The 19,016-nt window shown below is 46.9% G+C and overlaps 1 protein-coding gene across 2 annotated transcripts in view; it reads left to right on the forward strand.

Moving 5' to 3' along the window:
* Nucleotides 1–942: 942 nt before the first annotated feature.
* LOC115648454 (ecto-ADP-ribosyltransferase 5-like) overlaps nucleotides 943–19,016 on the forward strand; it is a 42,150-nt gene continuing 24,076 nt past the window's right edge. Inside the window, exons 1-5 of one of the 2 annotated variants that reach the window (XM_030556118.1) lie at nucleotides 952–1,081; nucleotides 10,729–10,816; nucleotides 12,875–13,571; nucleotides 16,377–16,409; nucleotides 17,499–17,935. In XM_030556118.1, coding sequence (XP_030411978.1) covers nucleotides 10,751–10,816; nucleotides 12,875–13,571; nucleotides 16,377–16,409; nucleotides 17,499–17,605 — 903 coding nt within the window. In that variant the 5' untranslated portion in view covers nucleotides 952–1,081; nucleotides 10,729–10,750 and the 3' untranslated portion in view covers nucleotides 17,606–17,935. Of the gene's footprint in view, nucleotides 1,082–10,728; nucleotides 10,817–12,874; nucleotides 13,572–16,376; nucleotides 16,410–17,498; nucleotides 17,936–19,016 lie in introns of those variants that run through there. The other variant, XM_030556107.1, reaches the window with a different exon arrangement.

Genomic DNA, 19,016 nt, shown 5'->3' on the forward strand with positions numbered 1-19,016 from the left:
CACACACTAGCAAGGCTCTGGATCCGAGCAGCTGATTCGTTCCTCCTCTGACACCAGTCATCACTAAGTTTGATCCAGTCTGTCTCACAACTCCTTCCTCCATCTCCAAGCTGACTCCGCCAACCAGAGCAGTATTCTGCACCGCTTCCCCAATCATCCACAGAGATTCCAAAGGATACTAAGTCATTTTTGCAAGCATCCCCCAGTCTGCGCAGCCATCTGCCTCTCTTTCTAGACCCTTCGCGAACTTCAGAGAACAGCACACTCTTCGGGATCCTGTAATGCGGCATTCGCTTGACATGTCCAGGCCACCTGAGTTTTTTCTTACTAATCAACATTCCCCTGAATGACATACCAGCACAATTTAACAATTCCACATTTGCCTCCCTGTCTTGCCATCTCATTTGAATAATTTTACGCAAGCATCTGATATGAAAACTGTTTAGTCTTTTGGTATGTTTGGTGTAAGTCATCCATGTTTCTGAGCCATATAGCAGTCTGGACAAAGCACATGCCTCATCAATACAGATTTTCACTTTAGTTGACAATTTGTTATTGTTCCAGGCTCCCTCTTGCAAAAGACCAAAGTTCCTGACAGCTTTGGCGCTTGTACCAGTGAGCTCAGCACCATTATCTACATTGCTGGTAACAGTAGAGCCAAGGTAGCAAAATTGCTTGGCTTTAACATCTGGGACAGGGAGGTAAAGAACCCTCGAACAGGAAGCACAGAGGATAAAACGGGAGTAGTTTTGTGGATACTTTTGGAAACTGGTGTTATTGGGAATACTCAGGAGCCCTGACCCTAGCTCACAGTAAAGTATTGACTCTGTACAGGCCTGATCCAAAGTCCATCGAACTCAATGAGAGTCTTTCCACTGACATCAGTGGGATTTAGATCAGACCCTCATTTCCTGGAAAAAACCAAACACCATTAATTCTGAAAATGAAAGTCTGCAGGTTGCTTATATAAAGTCAAACTATTTGCTGTGTTCTGAACAGTGCAGATTAAGTTCTAACCTGCAGCCAGCTCTTGCTCGGGTCAGCAGCCTGCCAGGGACTCAGACACACTTGGGAAAGTCAGGTATTGTAACATCATTCAATTCTTACTCTTCACTATCCTAATTACAGACACTTCTGCTGCATTTATCTCTAGACAACAGGTTGCACAGTGGTTTAGACAATGATACAAATCTGCCCGCAGTTACATCTGTCCAGTACCTGTGGAACCGAGGGGTAGGGGTGTGGGCCAGTGGATGAGGCAGCTGACTGGGAGTGAGGAGACCAAGGCTTTCATCCCAGCTCTGCCTCTGGCCTGCTGTGTGTGACAATGGGCAAGTCACTCTACCTCTCTTTCTCCTACCAGCCTTTGTCTGCCCTAGATTGTAAGCTTTGGGGGATGGGCATAGCCTCCCTATGTACAGCCCCTAGCACAACTGGGCCACAGTCTGGGTTGGGAGCTCTAGGTACTTTTGTTATGCAAATTGCGTAGAATCTGGGGGTGCACAGAATGAAAAGTCTAATATTTTCTGTTGAGTTGATTTCAGAACTCTAATTTGTTACAAAATTATAAAAGCTTTTGGGATGGAAACTACAGAAATATTTAAAATCCCATGTGGTGAAAACAAAAAAAACTGCCTATTTTGCTCACATCTACATCATAAAATACACTGACCCAGGGCCGGCACTTCCATTTAGGTGACCTAGGCGGTCGCCTAGGGCACCAGGATTTGGGGGGAGGCAGCATTTTGCCACCCTTGGCAGCAATTCGGCGGCGGCGGGTCCTTCACTCGCTCCGGGACCCGCTGCTGAAGTGCCCCAAAGACCGGGAGCACGGAAGGACCCGCCTGCAGCAGAATTGCCGCCGACCGGAAGCACGGGAAGGACCCCCGCCTAGGCAGGGCCGGCTCCAACCAGGAGAGTGGGAGGGCGGCAGGCAGCTTCGGTGGACCTCCCGCAGGCGTGCCTGTGGAGGGTCCGCTGGTCCCGCGGCTCCGGTGGAGCATCTGCAGGCATGCCTGCAGCAGGTCCACCAGAGCCGCGGGACAGGTGAGCGGCAGAGCTTGGGGCCGCGAAATGGCTAGAGCCGGCCCTGAGCCTAGGGTGCCAAAAACCCTGGCGCCGCTCCTGCACTGACCACAACTACTTCCATAGGATGCAAACATCCCTGATTGTTCATTATAAAGATCCATCCTTTACTGACACAGCTAAGCAGACGATTCATTCATAACATCAGGTGAGCCTCCCAAGCAGAAAGCTGTTAATCTCTTCCCAGAGATTGCCAGGACAGCTGATATCTATCCATACCTAGCTGCCATTTTAGGCATCTCAGTCCCAGAATCAGGCCCCCACCCTGGATTCACAAAACCCCTGCTTAGCAGCCCAAGAATGCTGCAGGCACATAAACTCACTCGGCACCTAAATTTCTGCAGTAACCAATTCCCCAGGCTCCTGTTTCTGCCTCTGAGCATGTGCACTGCAGCCCATGCCAGGCCAGAGGATTTCATGTCCCAGGAGAAACAAGCATTCCTGCACCTAACTCATCTGTGAGACCTGATCTGGTAAGTGTACTTGGATCTTGCTTACCAGATCAGCTCCTGTAGAGAAACGTACACAAAAAGCTGACTGGGGAGGAGGGGAAGGAATGAGAATTTTCCTCATAACTTTTAGCCCAGTGGTCAGGGTACTCACCTGGGATGTAAAAGACCCCAGGTTCAAGTCCTCCCCTCAATGGAGAAAGGAGTTGAACTGGGATCTGTCAGGTGAGTGCTTTAACCATTGGACTACAGAGCCATATTTCTTTTTCAGTACAACTTTAATTCTATTAATATGACAGAATTTATTTACTTGTTTGTTTTTTCTGACTCTGTATACAGAGGAAACTGACTGTATTCATAATATAGTGGGGCCCAGTTCATTGCTTACATAAATCATGTTCTATAAGCATATGATAGGAGCATAACTTTGTTGTGGAAAATCGACCACACGATTGAATTTTGATCAGAAAGCCCGAGGCTCCTTTATTGATCACACAAAATACAAGGATGCATACACACAAGAGGACAAGCCGCTCTGTCCCTTACAAATTTTACCAAGCTTATAAAGGTTAAAACCACAAAACGTAACACGCTGGTTACATATGTTATTTACCTTATTTGGACATTTCAATATTGCAAATCAGCAAGCTATCCTATTTTCATTCCATATTGGGTTTTTCCTGTTATTGTTCTTTTGCAATCATGCTGACAGTCTAACTGTTCTATAATAACCCCCTACTTGCAGTTACATTTTGCAAAAGCCATTACCATACTGATACAAGCTGAGCTGAAACTTATGGGTCACCCGTGATCCTGTTTCCAGTTCCCCTTTCCCTGAGTTTCCTCATACCCTAGCGACCTTTGTGTCGAAACAAGAGAAAACAAATTAGGACTCTTGCTGTTAGCTGAAGGCTTTTGGGCCTATTTCTCAGCAAATAGCCTGAGGCCTCGGGCAGGGTCGGGTTTTCCCTATCAACTTGAACTCCAGTTTCCCCAGCATTCTCTCTTTGGCTTTTATCTAAATAAGCTTAAGGTGAAATACTCTCACCCATTAGGAGAATGGATCAATAACAAGAAGATATTGTTTTTTTCATGATCATAGTGGTTGGCTTTATCTAGGAAAGAGCAAAATGCTTCAAAGATTTTTATTTTGGGTGGTATTAATGTGAAAAACTGGGTTAAGGTTTTCATTAATCAATATCTGAGCACACATGAGTGTTTCCAGAATACAACAGGGCATCCAGCAATGGAGCTAAGGTCCATACTGGGGTCACTGTTATATCTCTGTCACGCAATACCAAAGCCCAGTGCACTAGCTGAGCGTTAGACACGTGTCCATCCTCGATTTGAATATAAAGCAAGAACTGGAGAGGGGTGGGTGTGGAATGTAGAGCTATTGGATTTAAACCAATTAAAAATGCAAAATACTTGGTTGTCCAGCTGTGAAAAATATATTTTTAACAAGAGGAATATTTAAGTTCCACCAGGCTCATTCCCCTAGTGCAGCGGTTCTCAAACTGTGGGTTGGGACCCCCAAAGAGGGTTGCAACCCCATTTTAATGGGGTCACCGGGGCTGTCTTAGACTTGCTGGGGCCCGGGGCCAAAGCCTGAGCCTCACCGCTCAGGGCCAAAGCTGATGCTTGAGCCTCACTTCCTGGGCTCAAAGCTGAAGCTGGAGGGCTTCAGCCCTGGGCAGTGGGACTCACGTTACAGGCCCCCTGCCTGGGGGTGAAGCCCTTGGACTTTGGCCTCCCTGCCCAGGGCATTGGGGCTTGAGTTTGGGCTTTGACACCCCCCCCCCCCCCGGGGTGGGACAGTGGGTCTCTGGTGGGCTGAGGCTTCGGTCCCCCCTCCTGGGGTCGTGTAGCAATTTTTGTTGTCAGAAGGGGGTTGAGAACGGCTGCTGAAGTTTGAGAATGGCTGCTGTAGAGCGGAGGCTACTGGGCTACATTTTTTCATGCCTTTCTTTTGGAAGCTATTGTTGCAAGTGCAATTGTGCTCAGAGACCTCTAAGTGATACAGGTTGCTGGGATGTGGAGCGATCAGCACAGGTGCTTGCATATTGGGGTGTGCATGCATTATTACCTACCCTGAACCTCTGGCAAAGAACTGTTAACGAACGAATCAATACATTGAGGGTGTTTCCTTTCCAAGCATTTCATTAGGTATCCATGCTGCTGAAAGTCTAGTGTGAAAATTATGCAGTGACTCGCCTTCCTGTTGTTCCATGTTAGCTACCAGGGTGACCTCGACTGCCCTAGGTGCTGTTCGAACAGATGTACAGTGTCCTTAACTGAGCTTTCTCCTGCTTGAAATTCTGGTGGCATTTCACAAAGCTCTGTCTACAGCTACCTGTCAAATCGCAACCAAGTTCTTTTTGTCTAACTGAAATCATTTTACTGCTGTTTCCCAATGTGCCGTATGTGCTGCGACTGGAGCTCTTTTTTTTATTCGCTCTCCCAATTTTGCAATGGCATTTCGTGTTGTTACATTTGTTACCACTGCGATCGGACCACAACTCAATCCTGAAGGTTTCGAATTAGAAATTGATTTTTTCCCTCCTTTACAGTTAGATGTGGGATTTCCTTTGCCTCTTTTTTCAAAGGAACCAGTGTCTCCTGTGTTTGGGCAGCTTCTACAGTGGACAATTTAGGTGGGGAGTTTTGCTTTAACCTTTTATACCATTTCTTGATTGGGGCAGGTGCCAGCATCTTCTGACAGTCGGGTATTGGCAGGTTTCTGTAGAGATTCTGGTTTTGGCTCTAAAGTGGCTTGGGGTACAATGGGCATACCAGCTTCAAAATGAATTATGTCACTTGTTCATTATTCCTTCTGACTCAATTGACTTAAAAGTATCAAAATTACTTGCTGGAATTTCAGGTCACAAAGACTTTCACCTTTCCGAAGAGGTCCTGATATCTAGGATTGCCTCCTTACAGCCCTTCACAGCAATGTCTACACTTCCCTGAGTTTCTTGTAATAAGCGGCCCAACTGTGGGTGGGTTTGTGACATGTCTGGCTTATTTACTCTTTGTCTTAACTTCTCACTAATCCCTTCCTCCTGGGATAAGGCTCATTGTGCCTGAGCCAACTGTTCTATTTTCCTTCTCAATTTTCTTTCTAAAGTGTTACCTACAATAGATACGTTGTTCCTTTCCTCCACCTCCTGAGATTTTCTCTTTAATTTTTCTTTCTCAAAAATGGAACTCCTTAAGTTCCATGGATCTGCATGATCTCTGCGGATTTGGGAATTCAGCATTTTTGCTGACCCTCCATCATAGGTTTCAGTGTAGACTATCTCAATGAGCCATCTGCATCCGGATCCCCACCCCACCAAGCCCCAACCAGCTGCATCTGGATCCCTACCTGACTGAGCCTTCTCACAGCCAGAGTAAGAGCTGGCTCACTATGGAGCAAAATCAATGAGAGCCGTCCGACTTCTTTTTACTGTTATTCTCACCTATAAGGGGTCTCTGTAGTTTTTACGCTGATGTAGCTGGGCACGTTCACCACTGCATCCCCTCACCCCAAACTCATGGCTGACCTTAACCTCACTGAAATTAGGACGTCAAAACTCCTGTCTAGACACGTCCATGTGTGTAAGTGTAAGCGGGGGAATGGTCCTGCTATTGTGGGGAACTTTCCTGGTTTCTGCACTACCCCTGGAATCGGCTAGCAAAAGGATAAGTCATCGCCCCAGTTCCCTTTACCCAGAGGCCTGCCTGACCTCAGGGACTCCCCTTCCACTCTCCTGTATGGCAGAGTTCTCGTATCCCCAACAAGGCTGGTCCCAGGACTCCTGGGGGACCTAACCTCCCATCTCGTAGTGGTCACTTATGACAGGAGCTAGGGTGGTCCCACTCCAGGGTGTTGTCTCCTCACCAGCTGTTTCTCGTACCCCTGAGCACTGCATTCAGTTCAAACCACATACAATTTATTAAACAGCAGCAGCAAGAGAAATAAGGGAAAAATGGGAAAGGTTAAAGGAAACAGGGAACCGGCCCTGTGGGCACCGGGAAACCCCAAACAGCGTTTCTGGGACGTAAGGGCAGTTCACAGTCTGTTCCTGACAAGTCCTAGGCCTCCCTCCCAGGCCTTGTCTGTGCTGCAGTGATACTGCAGGTCAGACACCTGCTCTGGCTGTGGCCACATGCCCGCAGGATCTAGGTGGTGGAATCCCTCTCCCCAGCCCAGCTCTGGCTGCAGATCTCTCCTTAGCTCTGCCCTACTCTGTCCCTGGCAGCTCCAGCTCACGTCTGGTCCCCGGGCTCCTGACTCCCTCATTGGCCTGCCTGCCCTGTCAATCAGGCTGACCTGGAGCATTGGCCTCTCCCATCAGCCCTGGGGACTGTCAGCCCCAGGATCCTAATTTCTCCTCTGCCCTTCCCCTTTCTCTGGTTATTGGGAGAGGGTCAACCAAAAAGACCCACTGAGTTCCAGAAAGGGACCATCTCAGTTCAGTGTTGAAGGCGCTCGGCCACATTTATTGTCACCAAAGCACAGTCTTAGCTCTCCCTAGTAGCTAAAGGGCCACTAACATAGATGTGTGCGAAAATGGACCAGCTCAGTCAATGCCCTGGGATGCTGCCCCCTCAGCTGGACAAAGGTGCCCCTCCTATGGCTTCTCCTTTTATACATTAACACAGACAAGTTACGTATTGCACTCCAGATGTGGCTGGTTACCAGCCTAATCCTGGTACCTGCTAGTTCCACTAAAACATCCCCATCCACTATCCTGTTATCCCATCCTTATCTTACTCAGGATCGGCGTGTCCCTGTACCATCTCCTAGGAATGTGTTCACACTGAATTTGAGAACTCTGGGTGTCCTGTACCATCATCTCCAGTCAGGAAGGTGCTTACTTGGTGTCAGCCAGTACCTGGTGCATTGCTATATTGCCCAGGCCAGGCCTACTCTGGCTCACAGCCTTTGGTTCACACTGTTAGCTAGGCCTAAGACTGAATTTCGAGGGGCTGGGGCTGGTGAAATCCACAGTCTTCCCATCAGCCCTAGAGATGCCTGAAAAAGTAACAGAGTCTGGAACTATATTATTTTGCAGAGCCTTCAACTCTACTACAAACCCCAAGTGAAGTTATAGCCAATGGGGCCTTTGGAGAGCAACTCCATTACTGGTGCTACAGCAAGATGGCTGGGACAAAGAGAGGAAGTGTGTAAAAAATCAGTCTGAGGTTTGGAAAAGGACACAAATGTGGGCTTTTACAGCGGGAAGGCGGTGTTCTCTCCTTGAGAATCAGGCATTTATTTGGATTTACATTCAAAAGGGGATCCTGCCTTAAAAAAGAAAACGTGAACCACTGAGAGTGTGGCTGTATCCCCCCAAATGTATCAAAGCTCAGATATATTCTGGTGTAACCCTTCTGCCAGGCGAAGCCAGCAGCAACCAGGGCCCAGTTCAGTATCTAGGGGTTCCCTTTCCATTGATACAACAAAGAACTGGGTTGAGACCCCACCCAGTAACCTGGGAAAATTACACACACCCTCGGGCGCCTCCAAGAGGCAATCCTGCCCCACTCACAAGCACAGAGTCTGAGTGTGGGAAAGAAACTTTTAATAAAGGAGGGAAGGTAACTTGGTGTTAATTTGGGAAAACACTGCAAACAGGGTTCATAAACATAATCATGAGCAACAGACCCGCCCCCAAGTAAGCTTGGCAGTGTCCTTTTCCCCTCAGGTTCTTAAGTCCAGCAACCCAAAAGTCCCTAGCGCATGCCCGACCCTTCTCTGCTCCCCACTCACAGTTGCTGTCCTTGGTCAGTGCAGACCCAGGGTTCAGAGGTGCATTTGCAGAGTTCACCTGCCACCCTGGGTGGAGGGGGATAGAGGCACCTTACTGGCTCTGCTGCTCGGGCACTTGCTCACTGATCCTCTCTTCCAGCTGCCCTGCTGGCCACTCGCTGTGCCTCTCTGCTTCCTGGCTGCTTGCTCTGCTCACTGCCTCACCAGCCACTCGGTCAGAAGTTGACTGTTGGTCACCTTGTGCTGCCATTAGCCTCTCTGGTGTAACCTCTACACTTCAGTATCTTAGCAATTTTCGCTCTTTGCAGGCTGGGTAGAGATAGGTCAAACAAGTCTAGGGACTCATAGGAAGTTGCTACGCACCTCCTAGTTAGAACAGAACAGAACAGCCCTGCCCCCCTGCCTACCCCCCTTTACTTTCAGAGGGTTCTGCATTCAACCCTCCCGCCCTTTACTTTCAGAGGGTTCTGCATTCGAGCCCCTGGCTCAATGATGTTCTTTCAACTGAGGGTGACTCCCTCATTTGGGACAAGTTAAGCACAGTCCTGCTTCCCTGTATTACAATAATATCACCAATATTGGTAACAGCATTTCACTACCTCTGCATTCAGTTTTAATTTTTTTATTAAAGCTAATGTTAAAAAATTATATAATTCACAGGTTAAGAAAAGAATGTCTGTACATCCAGGTATAGTGCGTAGATTATCCATAATACCAAGTTTGTTTTCAAGTCGTAAGATACATATAGTGCATAATCAGCAATAACTCAAATGTAGGTGAATAAATTTAAAAATACAGCTTAGATATTCGCATCCAAGTATCCGGATACATCGCTCATGAAAAGTTATACAAAGAGTTGGTTGTAGAAAGCAAATATAGCAATGAGTGTCCCTCAGTCATTAAGAATTTAGGGTAGGTTGTCCGTTTAGAAAATACAATCCATGGGAATGTATTTCAGTTACTTTCCCCACTGATCTGTAACCCAACCCCAGACAAAGTTGATAATTTTGAGCAACAGCATTCAGTCTGCTGGATATCTAAGCAGAGCAGGTGTGTTTATGTAAATAGAGTTTGCTCCGGAAGTCTCTCCCCCTCCCAGCTAGCTGTCAAGGAAGAATTCAGCAGATCCTGTTTACATGGGCAATGTCAGACTACCGTGGAAGAGCCATTTCAAATGAAGAAGCATCACCCTGCCCATTGTTCTTAAAAGAAATATAAAACGTGTTCAGATTCATTTTCCACCCACCTCCTTCTGTACACACATCACACCCCTACGTTTCGTACCCATTCACTCTGTGCTGACATCCATCCTATCACCCCAGGCACAGCTCAGCAGTTGCCTACACCAAGCTAACCCCTAAGCTACACCATGCTAGGGAAAGCACCACCATACACCCTCTCCTTTAAGGGCAAAGGGCAGGGGAGGAATGGCATTTCCATGTGTGCAATGGAAGTCCCATCCTTCGCAGTAAACACCCCAAGCCTGTTGCTTCCCACTCCTGGCCCTACCTCTGCTTCCCTGAGCAAAACACTGCCATCTTCTAGTCCTCATGTCAATGGTTCTCTCCCACGGTCCAGTCTCAAAATTCCAATGCCTTGCTCTCTTTCCCTTGCCAGAAATCAAATCCCAAGACCCAACTCCACTACGTATCCTCTAAACAAGGGATAGCTCAGCAGGTGAACAGGAGAGACAAGCAGGGAAGTTATGCAGGATGTAGCTGTCAATCCAGTGCATGGAGTAAAGGGACTTCATCAGTTGTGTGCTGGTCTGTTTGCTGTTGTCTCCATGTGGCTGGGCTTTGGGTCCCTGACCAGGCCAGGTGTCTGAAGTCTGTCTGTGTCTCTGAGAGTGCCATGTGGCTCTTCTGATCATTGGGCCTACGATCAGGCCTGGTGTTTGACATCTGAGTCATCGATCACCCTGTTAGCCATGAGGCAGAACTAAGCAGCGAGGTGCAGAGTGTATAAGGTAGTTAGTTGCCAAGCAAAAACTTGACCAGACACTTGGGTGAGGTACTGAAATATTGAGCTATGTCGTTATTTTAGCCCCATTCCCTAGGATATGATCAACCGACCTGCCTGGCAGCTGGTTTCAGTGTACTGTGCTGTGTAATGGCACGTACAAGTAACCACAGCAGCACTATGGATCATATTTCTACCCCTCCAAGTCTTTTAGGGAAATGTGATCACCATGTAGTGAAAGCAGGATTTCCCCACAACTACTCCCCACCCCTCCAGCTGAGAACTGTATTTCAGGGTCAAACCCGCCTCTGTTGTGGCTGGGCTGCTGTCCCTGAGAAAGCAATTCCTGCCTGGGAAATCCCAGTCACTGAATGTGGAACAATGGATCACAGTGAAACAATGGGGAGGATGTTTGGTTTGAGGTGTTCTTTCCCCCCACATCTCCACTGACGTTCCTGATGGATTCTCCTGCAGCTGCACCGGGGAAGTTGGAACAATGCTGAGGCCTCTGCTGATCCCCTTGACATACTTCTGTCTTCAAACCTGGCTGGGAATCCCTCAGGTAAACTCTTGAGCTTTGCCAGTGAAGCACTCTGTGTTTTCTTGTGTTTCTGCTCTAGGCTATGCAGGCAGCCATACTGCCTTAGACCCATAGATGTGTAGGACTGGAAGGGACCTCAAGAGGTCATCCGGTGCAGCCTTATGTGCTGAGTCTGGACCAAGTGTACTGAGACCACCTCGGACAGGTGTTTGCCTAATCAGGGCCCCATGCCACCATCCTCAGTGGCTAGTAGGGGAACCCAGGCCCTCCCACGAAACTGGGTTCCCGGCCAGGGGTCTTCTGACCAGCAGCCAAGGTCTGTTCTGTCAGACTCCTTGCTGCTGCCTCCATGGATATCTTCCTACCACAGCCTTTTTCCAACCAGCACAGCCTCTCCTGGATCACCCTTCTTTCAGGGCCAGGTTCACAGGGCTCCCCCATGGAATCACCCAACACAATCCCAAACCAAAAGAACAAAATTCAACCAATTTCTGCCCGGCTCAGGCTTCCTCCTCACCTTGCAGAAGCCTCCCTGTTCCCCTCAGGTCTCTCCACTCTTTACTGCCAGGAGAAGTACTATTGAGATCTTCCCCCCTTCCTGCAGCCCCTCAAACTCCAGTCCAAATGCCCCCTAGGCTTTACCAACACTGTCTCTGGCTTCCTCCTGACCTGAGGCAACTCATCTCTGGCCGCAGGCTTCACTGCCCCCAGCCTCCTAGGCCTCCTCCTGGCTCTGGGCCCTCCAGTGCTAGCTCCAGGCCTCTCTCTGCCTTTAGCCCAAGAGGGGACATCCTCAGCTGGGTATGATCACCACCTTTGCGTAACACCTTCCAGGTGCCACCTCGCAGCCTAAAGGGGCTCAGACACCGGTTAAACCCTGGTAAACCAGTGTGGGGTTTATACAACCCATCACAATGGTGTTGCCGTCCTCCATGCGTGTTTGGAAGTTGGATGGAACCTTCCCATGGGCACCGCCAGCCCTGGAGCATGCAGTGCATGGCTGGCATATGGAGATGGCAACCCACTGACTCCCACTGAGATAAATGGGGGTGGTTTCTAGATATTCCTGGGGGAGTGGATTGGGATCTCAGTCCCTCCTAGCTCCCTCCCTTCTATGTCCCTTGTTCCCCCTGCTTTGTCTTCCCTATTAATGTATCCCGTCCTGCCTTTCTGCCTAACCTCCTCCTCCCCACCTGCACACAATATAGCTGTGACACTAACATAGACCCCAGTAAACTAAAAACACCTCTGTCCCGGGTACGTGGCTCGCTGGTCTCTGAGTGCAGCCCTTCGGGTATCAGGCCTTGTGCCTTTACCCTCCTGGGCAGGAATCCTGTGATTCTCCCATTCTCAATTGGGGCCCTGGGCTGCGGTACCTGTGTGTCCATCGTGCTTACCCAGCAGCTCCGGCTGAGTTCAGGGCCCTGCAGTTCATCCCTTTGGGAGTCAGTGCCTAGTGGTGTATCAGCTGACACCAACGTGTTGTTCATTTTCCTGTAGGAACAAATCATTTAGAGAAACCAGATTTTAAAACAACCCACAGTCCACACTCACATCAGTCTTACCTAAAGGGCTACCATCCCCTGGGGCTAATGTAGGCAGGCTCTCTGCACCCCAGCAGGACCTTTCTCTTAGCCTGGCTCCCCTGAACACTCCCTCTCCCCTCTTAACCAAGTGTTCCTCATTAAACCTGACACAGATCTTCGGATCACCTGCATTCCCAGACCTCTTGTATCCACCCCTGCTTCTTTTTCTCAGGAATCAGGGCAACAGACAGTATTAATCAATTATTACAGGGCAGCTACAAATCCATCACATCCACCCTGCTCCTCCCTCCCAAAAATCGAGGCTCCAGTGTGACATTTGCCAAACAACACACTGAGGATTCTGCTTGTGTGTTCCCTCCCTTTCTCCCACCTCTGTCTTGTCGCTTTAGAGGTACGTCTCTAGGGGTAGAGGCCATCTCCTAGTGTGTTTGTACAGAGCCAAGCACAACAGGGCCCTGATCCTGGGTGTGACTTCTAGGTGCTATTGTAACACAAATGCTAATGTGACCGAATGTTTCCTTTATTCTCCCAGGCAAAATGTCAGGAGGAGCTGAGCATGATGGATGACGCTTTTGATGACCAGTATATAGGATGTGCTGAAGAAATGGATGGAATTGCACCTGAACTGCTAAAGAAAGAAAAGTCCATGTTCTCACTGTTTAGCAGGGTGTGGGAAAACTCAGAAAAAAAATGGAAACTCGTAAAGAAAGAGATTTCTCTGCCCAGAGGCTTTAAAGATGAGCATGGAAGAGCCATAATAGCCTATACTGACAATGACTTTCACAGTGAGTTGAATGTGGCAGTGAGAGGGGCTGGGACATCTCGAGCTCATTACATGGCCAGTTTCCAGTTCAAAGCCTTTCATTATTACTTGACAAGAGCTTTACAGCTCTTACGAGGGAGGTGTGACGTGATGTACAAAATGACGGTGTACCGGGGGAGTTCTGTCAGTTTTCAGCACACGAGATCAGGTCACATCAGGTTTGGACAGTTTGCCTCTTCGTCTTCTAAGATAGGAGTAGCTAAGAGATTTGGCACAGCCACATTGTTCACCATCCACACGTGCATTGGTGTTGAGATCAGGGCCTTCTCACACTATGAGAAGGAGAAAGAAGTGTTAATCCCAGTCCATGAGATATTCAATGTGGCCCGAGGACAAGAGAGTAACCACTTTGTCCTCCGGAGCACAAACCGGACCTGCAGCCATTTTAACTGCGCGTACCTCGGTGGTGAGTACTGGACTGAACACAAGAAATATTTGTGTGGGGCTATTTGCTGTGGAGAATTTGAAAACCTCACTTCAGGGAGAGCTGAGGAGAGGGACCCTGACTTGCCACCAGGGCTGGGGGAGACAGGCTGCCATGACTCTTGCTGCTAGAGAGGCCTCGGGCTGGGGTGGGTGGACACTGGGTCCAAATCGCTCACTGAGGAAGAAGGTGCCTAGACAGCATGGCAATGGGATCACTAGAAAAACAGGTGAAAGCCCCAAACCGCTGTGAGTCTTCAATACACACACACCCCATACAGAGTCCACAAGAGCCCTGGCAGAGCAGCTGTGGCTCCTCAGACACAGCACAGCAAATCCATAGGATGTGTGTGACATTCCCCTGGTGCTATTTGGACCAGTGATCTGCTAGGTCACTCCAGTCCTTGACTCTGGGAGCCAGCCTTACCCTGCTCTGCCGTGAGAACCCCACTCCTGGGCTGTTTACGCAGAGCCTCTGCCATGTAAACTGCTCCTTGGATTGTGCAACCGAATGACACTAGCCAGTATCTCCGGTCCCAGACACAACCCTAGGAACTTCCATCTTGCAGTGTCCAGTTATGCCTGCTGGATGCTGCAAGCTTATATGAGCCTGTCAATTTAACAAAAAATTGATATGCAGCGGGCTTGTCATCCCAAGGGGAGTCCCTGACATATTTCAACCCAAACACACTGCTTCAGGTAGAATAAACAGATAGATTTATTAACTACAAAGATAAATTTTAAGTTATTATAACTCAAAGTATAAGAAGTCGGATTTAGTCAAACGAAATAAAAAGAAAAACACATTCTAAGCTGATCCTAACACTTTCAATGTCCTTACAAACTTAGATGCTTCTCACCACAGGCTGGCTGGTTGCTCTTCAACCAGGCTCTCCCCTTTGATCAGTGCTTCAGTCGCTTGGTGGTGGTGTCTGTCGATGGAAGTGGAAGAGAGAGGAAGAGCCTGGCAAATGTCTCTCCCTTTTACCATGTTCTTTCTTCCTTCTTGGCTTTTCCCCCCTCCCGCCCCCAGTTAGGTGAGCATCACATCATCACAGTCCCAAACTGACCAAAGAAAGGGGGGGTGACTCACTCGAGAGTCCAACAGTCTTTTGTTGCTGCCTAAGCCAGTGTCCTTCGTTCCTGTGAGGCTGGGCTGGGTTTGTCCCATACACGCCATCATGAGGTGTGAACTGCCCCTCTGCTCCTGGAGAGGTTTTCCCTGGTCTTGCTTTAAGCCATGAGGACACATTTTCAGACTCACAACTATATACATGAAATTATAACCTGTCACATTACCATAACTTTACTTTAACAACAATTACTATAACATCACTATGACAACCATGCTCAGTACATCATGAGCCTTCTGCAGACAGCCGACATGACAAACTTTGCATTGGATACCACACAACCATTTTACAAGGATGAACATGGGGGTGCTAGGTGTTCCCCTGAGATACAAAGCGTCACAATGTGGAAAAGGGAGCAGTTGAGTGGCCTAGAGTGCAGATGGCACAATATTTGGGGCAGTCAGAACTAGGAACGATGGTGATGAACTTCAGAGAGATCTAATCAAGTTTGGAGAATGGGCAACACAACATCAGGTGAAATTCACTGACACACATTCAAGGTAATGCACATTGTGAGAAATAGTGTCACTGGATTCTTAATGAGCTGTATCAACTCAGAAAGAGACGGGGCCATCATTGTAGAGAGTCGATGCAAATCTCAATGAAAATCTCTGGTCAATGTGCTGCTAGGTCTATTAAGCAAACAAAATATGAGCAAACATTAGGAATGATGTGATGGAGAATAATGTGAAGATGTTATAACCCTATTATATGGATCAATGGGGCACCCTTCTCTGGGATACTAGGTTCAGTTCTGATCACCCTGGCTCTAAATAAATAAATAAAATAATAATTGGAGATATACCTATCTCTGAGAACTTGAAGGGACCTTGAAAGGTCATTGAGTCCAGCCCTCTGCCTTCACTAGCAGGACCAAGTACTGATTTTTGCCCCAGATCCCTAGGTGGCCCCCTCAAAGATTGAACTCCCAGCTCTGGGCTTAGTAAGCCAATGCTCAAACCACAAAGCTATCCCTCCCCCCTATTTTTTTTCTAAAAGTGTTGAAAATGATGAGAGGTCTGGAGAGATTTATAAAGGTGAGCCTGGGATGGTTTAATTATCAGAAGAGACACATAAAAAGAAACATGATGGAGATATACAAAATAATAAATGAGACAGTGGCAAATTAGAGAGTGCCATTTTCCTTTTCTCATAAAACAAGAATAAACTGAAGGCAACATATTTTAACTAGTAAAAGGGAATGCCCTGTTATATAATGCAGGGTTAACTTGTGGAACTCATTGCCACAAGGTTTCCATAAGGCCAAGAGCTCAGTAGAATTCAATAAAAAATTAGCTATTTATACAGAAAGTGAGACTCTCCACAGTTATGTTACATAGAATAAAATAATTGTTTTTAAAAGGACTATAATCCCTTAGGTCCGAGGACAGAAGGCTGTCACTAATTGCCAGGGTTGCAGAAGAAACTTCCCCTGTATGTCGGTAATTCCAGAATTGTTCACTAGGGGATTTCTTGCAGCTTCCCCTGAGGCAGCTGAACCTCACCTCCATCAGGGACAGGATTCCAGGCTAGATGCAGCCCGTTGGTGGAATGCAGTCCGATAGTTCCTATGTTTCTTTGCAAACAGCAGAGTGAAGTTGAAAATTCTACCTGGGCAAATCCCATTTCATTGACCCTCTCTGTTTGTACCGTAGGAGAGAAGAACCAAATATGTGTTTACAACTCTGGTAAGACAGAATCTTTTCCTTTTCATTGTTTTGAAAATGATTTGCCCTCTGTATTGAAGTTCAGAGCCAAGAGCAATCCCACTAGGCAAATATGTCATAGGAAACCAGTTGATAAATAAGTGGGTTTAACTGCAGATTCTGTCTATTTATCCAATGTCTCATATGTCTCTCATGACTAGTATCAGAGCACCTTCATGTCTCAATGAATTCGAAGTGTAGTTGATTTCAGAAAAGAAAATGTAGGGGGAATTACTCCTTTGAGCACTAAAGAGTCATCTTCAGTGTTCTGAACTATAAGCTGAAGACACATCCATGACCCTACAACACAAGTGTGTCTATCTGTTTCCTCTCATAACTAGACCCATTCTATCCCCAATGGAACTACAATCTCTCAAAGGACTAAACAGGACTATTTTACTGGAGCAGATCGGAGAAATCTCAATGAAACATTTTCTCATTGGAATTTGACAATAGGACTGCCTAGGAATCATGGACCCCAGGACTTCCAGTGCCCCCAGCCCTGGGACAACCTGCTTGGTGGACTGCCCCCGAGACAACGCTCCATTCCCTTGTGTGGAGAATTCCAAATTTGGGGTTTTCATTTCAAATCAGAGCAAAACAAAATTTGAAATATCAAAATCCTCCACAAAATGGAATGACCCTTCTCTGCCCAGCTCTACATTTTCCCTAAAGCCAATAAAAAATCCAACAGAAATGGTATTACTGGTGTCTGCAGCCAGTTTCCACAGACTCATGTCTTTATTACTCACAACTGGAATACACTTATGCGGCAGATAAGAAACTCTTACCAGAGCCTCTGGGACTGGCTCGGGTGAAACGTGCTCACTAATGATTGATACCAAAGGAACAAGCAGGCTGAGGAAGGAGGAAGCAGGTGAAATATATCTACAGTGAGGTAAATGCCCCAGGTAAATCCCAGGCTGGGTTGTCCTGCTGAGGGGAAATGGATTAATATTTTCTGTCTGGCATTGATGGCGGGTGAGCAGGGTACATGTGTCCAGGTTTAAGGATCTATCAGTGTGAAAAAATTTCCTATTATTTCTTTGGTCTGCTTTTTCCTGTTAACAGCTACCACAGGCGGCCTGGCCTTCCCCAGTGAGCTGAGCCCTCCACTGTTTGGAGGATTCATCATCTTGATCCACGCTGCTGCTCTGAAGCTGTTTGCTGGTTTCTAAATTGTCCTATTCGTGTTACTCACTTTTTCTCTCTAACACAAATCAGTCTGATGGGACTTGCCAGATCCAAAGTTCTCCTGCTATTCTGCTAGCATTCCAAAGGGAAACCAGGAACATGGAGGGAGTGTTGCTGGTACCTGCTTGGGCAAGCTTTGATTATACGTTACCAATGAGTAGATCAAAACTTGAAGCTCATAGTTCTCTTCCAGGTGTGATTTGTCTTACAATGGTAGAGCTTTAAATTGGTGCATGTTAGATAAATAATTACTTGTATTCCTGTCATGCTAGCACTTTCATATCAACTTTTGATAACTTCAGTAAAAGACTTTTGAGAAATGAACTAAGTCGAAGTATTTTCATTAATATACCTGATTGATTAAATCTGTGTCTCAGACAGGTGAATCTGTAACAGCGCAGTTTGTGGGGTCCCATGTCTATATCTTCAGTCACTTTCATATCAAATTTGCTCAGAAGATGATATTTCTAAACTACTAAACTACTCAAGATAGTTAAGACCAAAGCAGATTGTGAAGAACTTCAAAAAGATCTCACAAAACTAAGTGATTGGGCAACAAAGTGGCAAATGAAATTTAATGTGGATAAATGTAATGCACATTGGAAAAAATAACCCCTACTATACATACAATATGATAGGGGCTAATTTAACTACAATGAGTCAGGAAAAAGATCTTGGTGTCATCGTGGATAGCTCTCTGAAGATGTCCACGCAGTGTGCAGAGGCAGTCAAAAAAGCAAACAGGATGTTAGGAATCATTAAAAAGGGGATAGAGAATAAGACTGAGAATATATTATTGCCCTTATATAAATCCATGGTATGCCAACAGCTCGAATACTGTGTACAGATGTGGTCTCCTCACCTCCAAAAAGATATTCTAGCACTAGAAAAGTTTCAGAAAAGGGCAACAAAAATGATTAGGGGTTTGGAGAGGGTCCCATGTGAGGAAAGATTAAAGAGGCTAGGCCTCTTCAGCTTGGAAAAGAGGAGACTAAGGGGGGATATGATAGAGGTATATAAAATCATGAGTGATGTGGAGAAAGTGGATAAGGAAAAGTTATTTACTTATTCCCATAATACAAGAACTAGGGGTCACCAAATGAAATTAATAGGTAGCAGGTTTAAAACAAATAAAAGGAAGTTCTTCTTCACACAGTGCACAGTCAACTTGTGGAACTCCTTGCCTGAGGAGGTTGTGAAGGCTAGGACTATAACAATGCTCAAAAGTGAACTGGATAAATTCATGGCGGCTAAGTCCATAAATGGCTATTAGCCAGAAAGGGTAAAGAATGGTGTCCCTAGCCTCTGTTCATCAGAGGATGGAGATGGATGGCAGGAGAGAGATCACTTGATCATTGCCTGTTAGCTTCACTCCCTCTGGGGCACCTGGCATTG

This window comes from Gopherus evgoodei, chromosome 1, assembly GCF_007399415.2.
Source record: "Gopherus evgoodei ecotype Sinaloan lineage chromosome 1, rGopEvg1_v1.p, whole genome shotgun sequence".
Classification (NCBI taxonomy): Eukaryota; Metazoa; Chordata; order Testudines; family Testudinidae; genus Gopherus; species Gopherus evgoodei.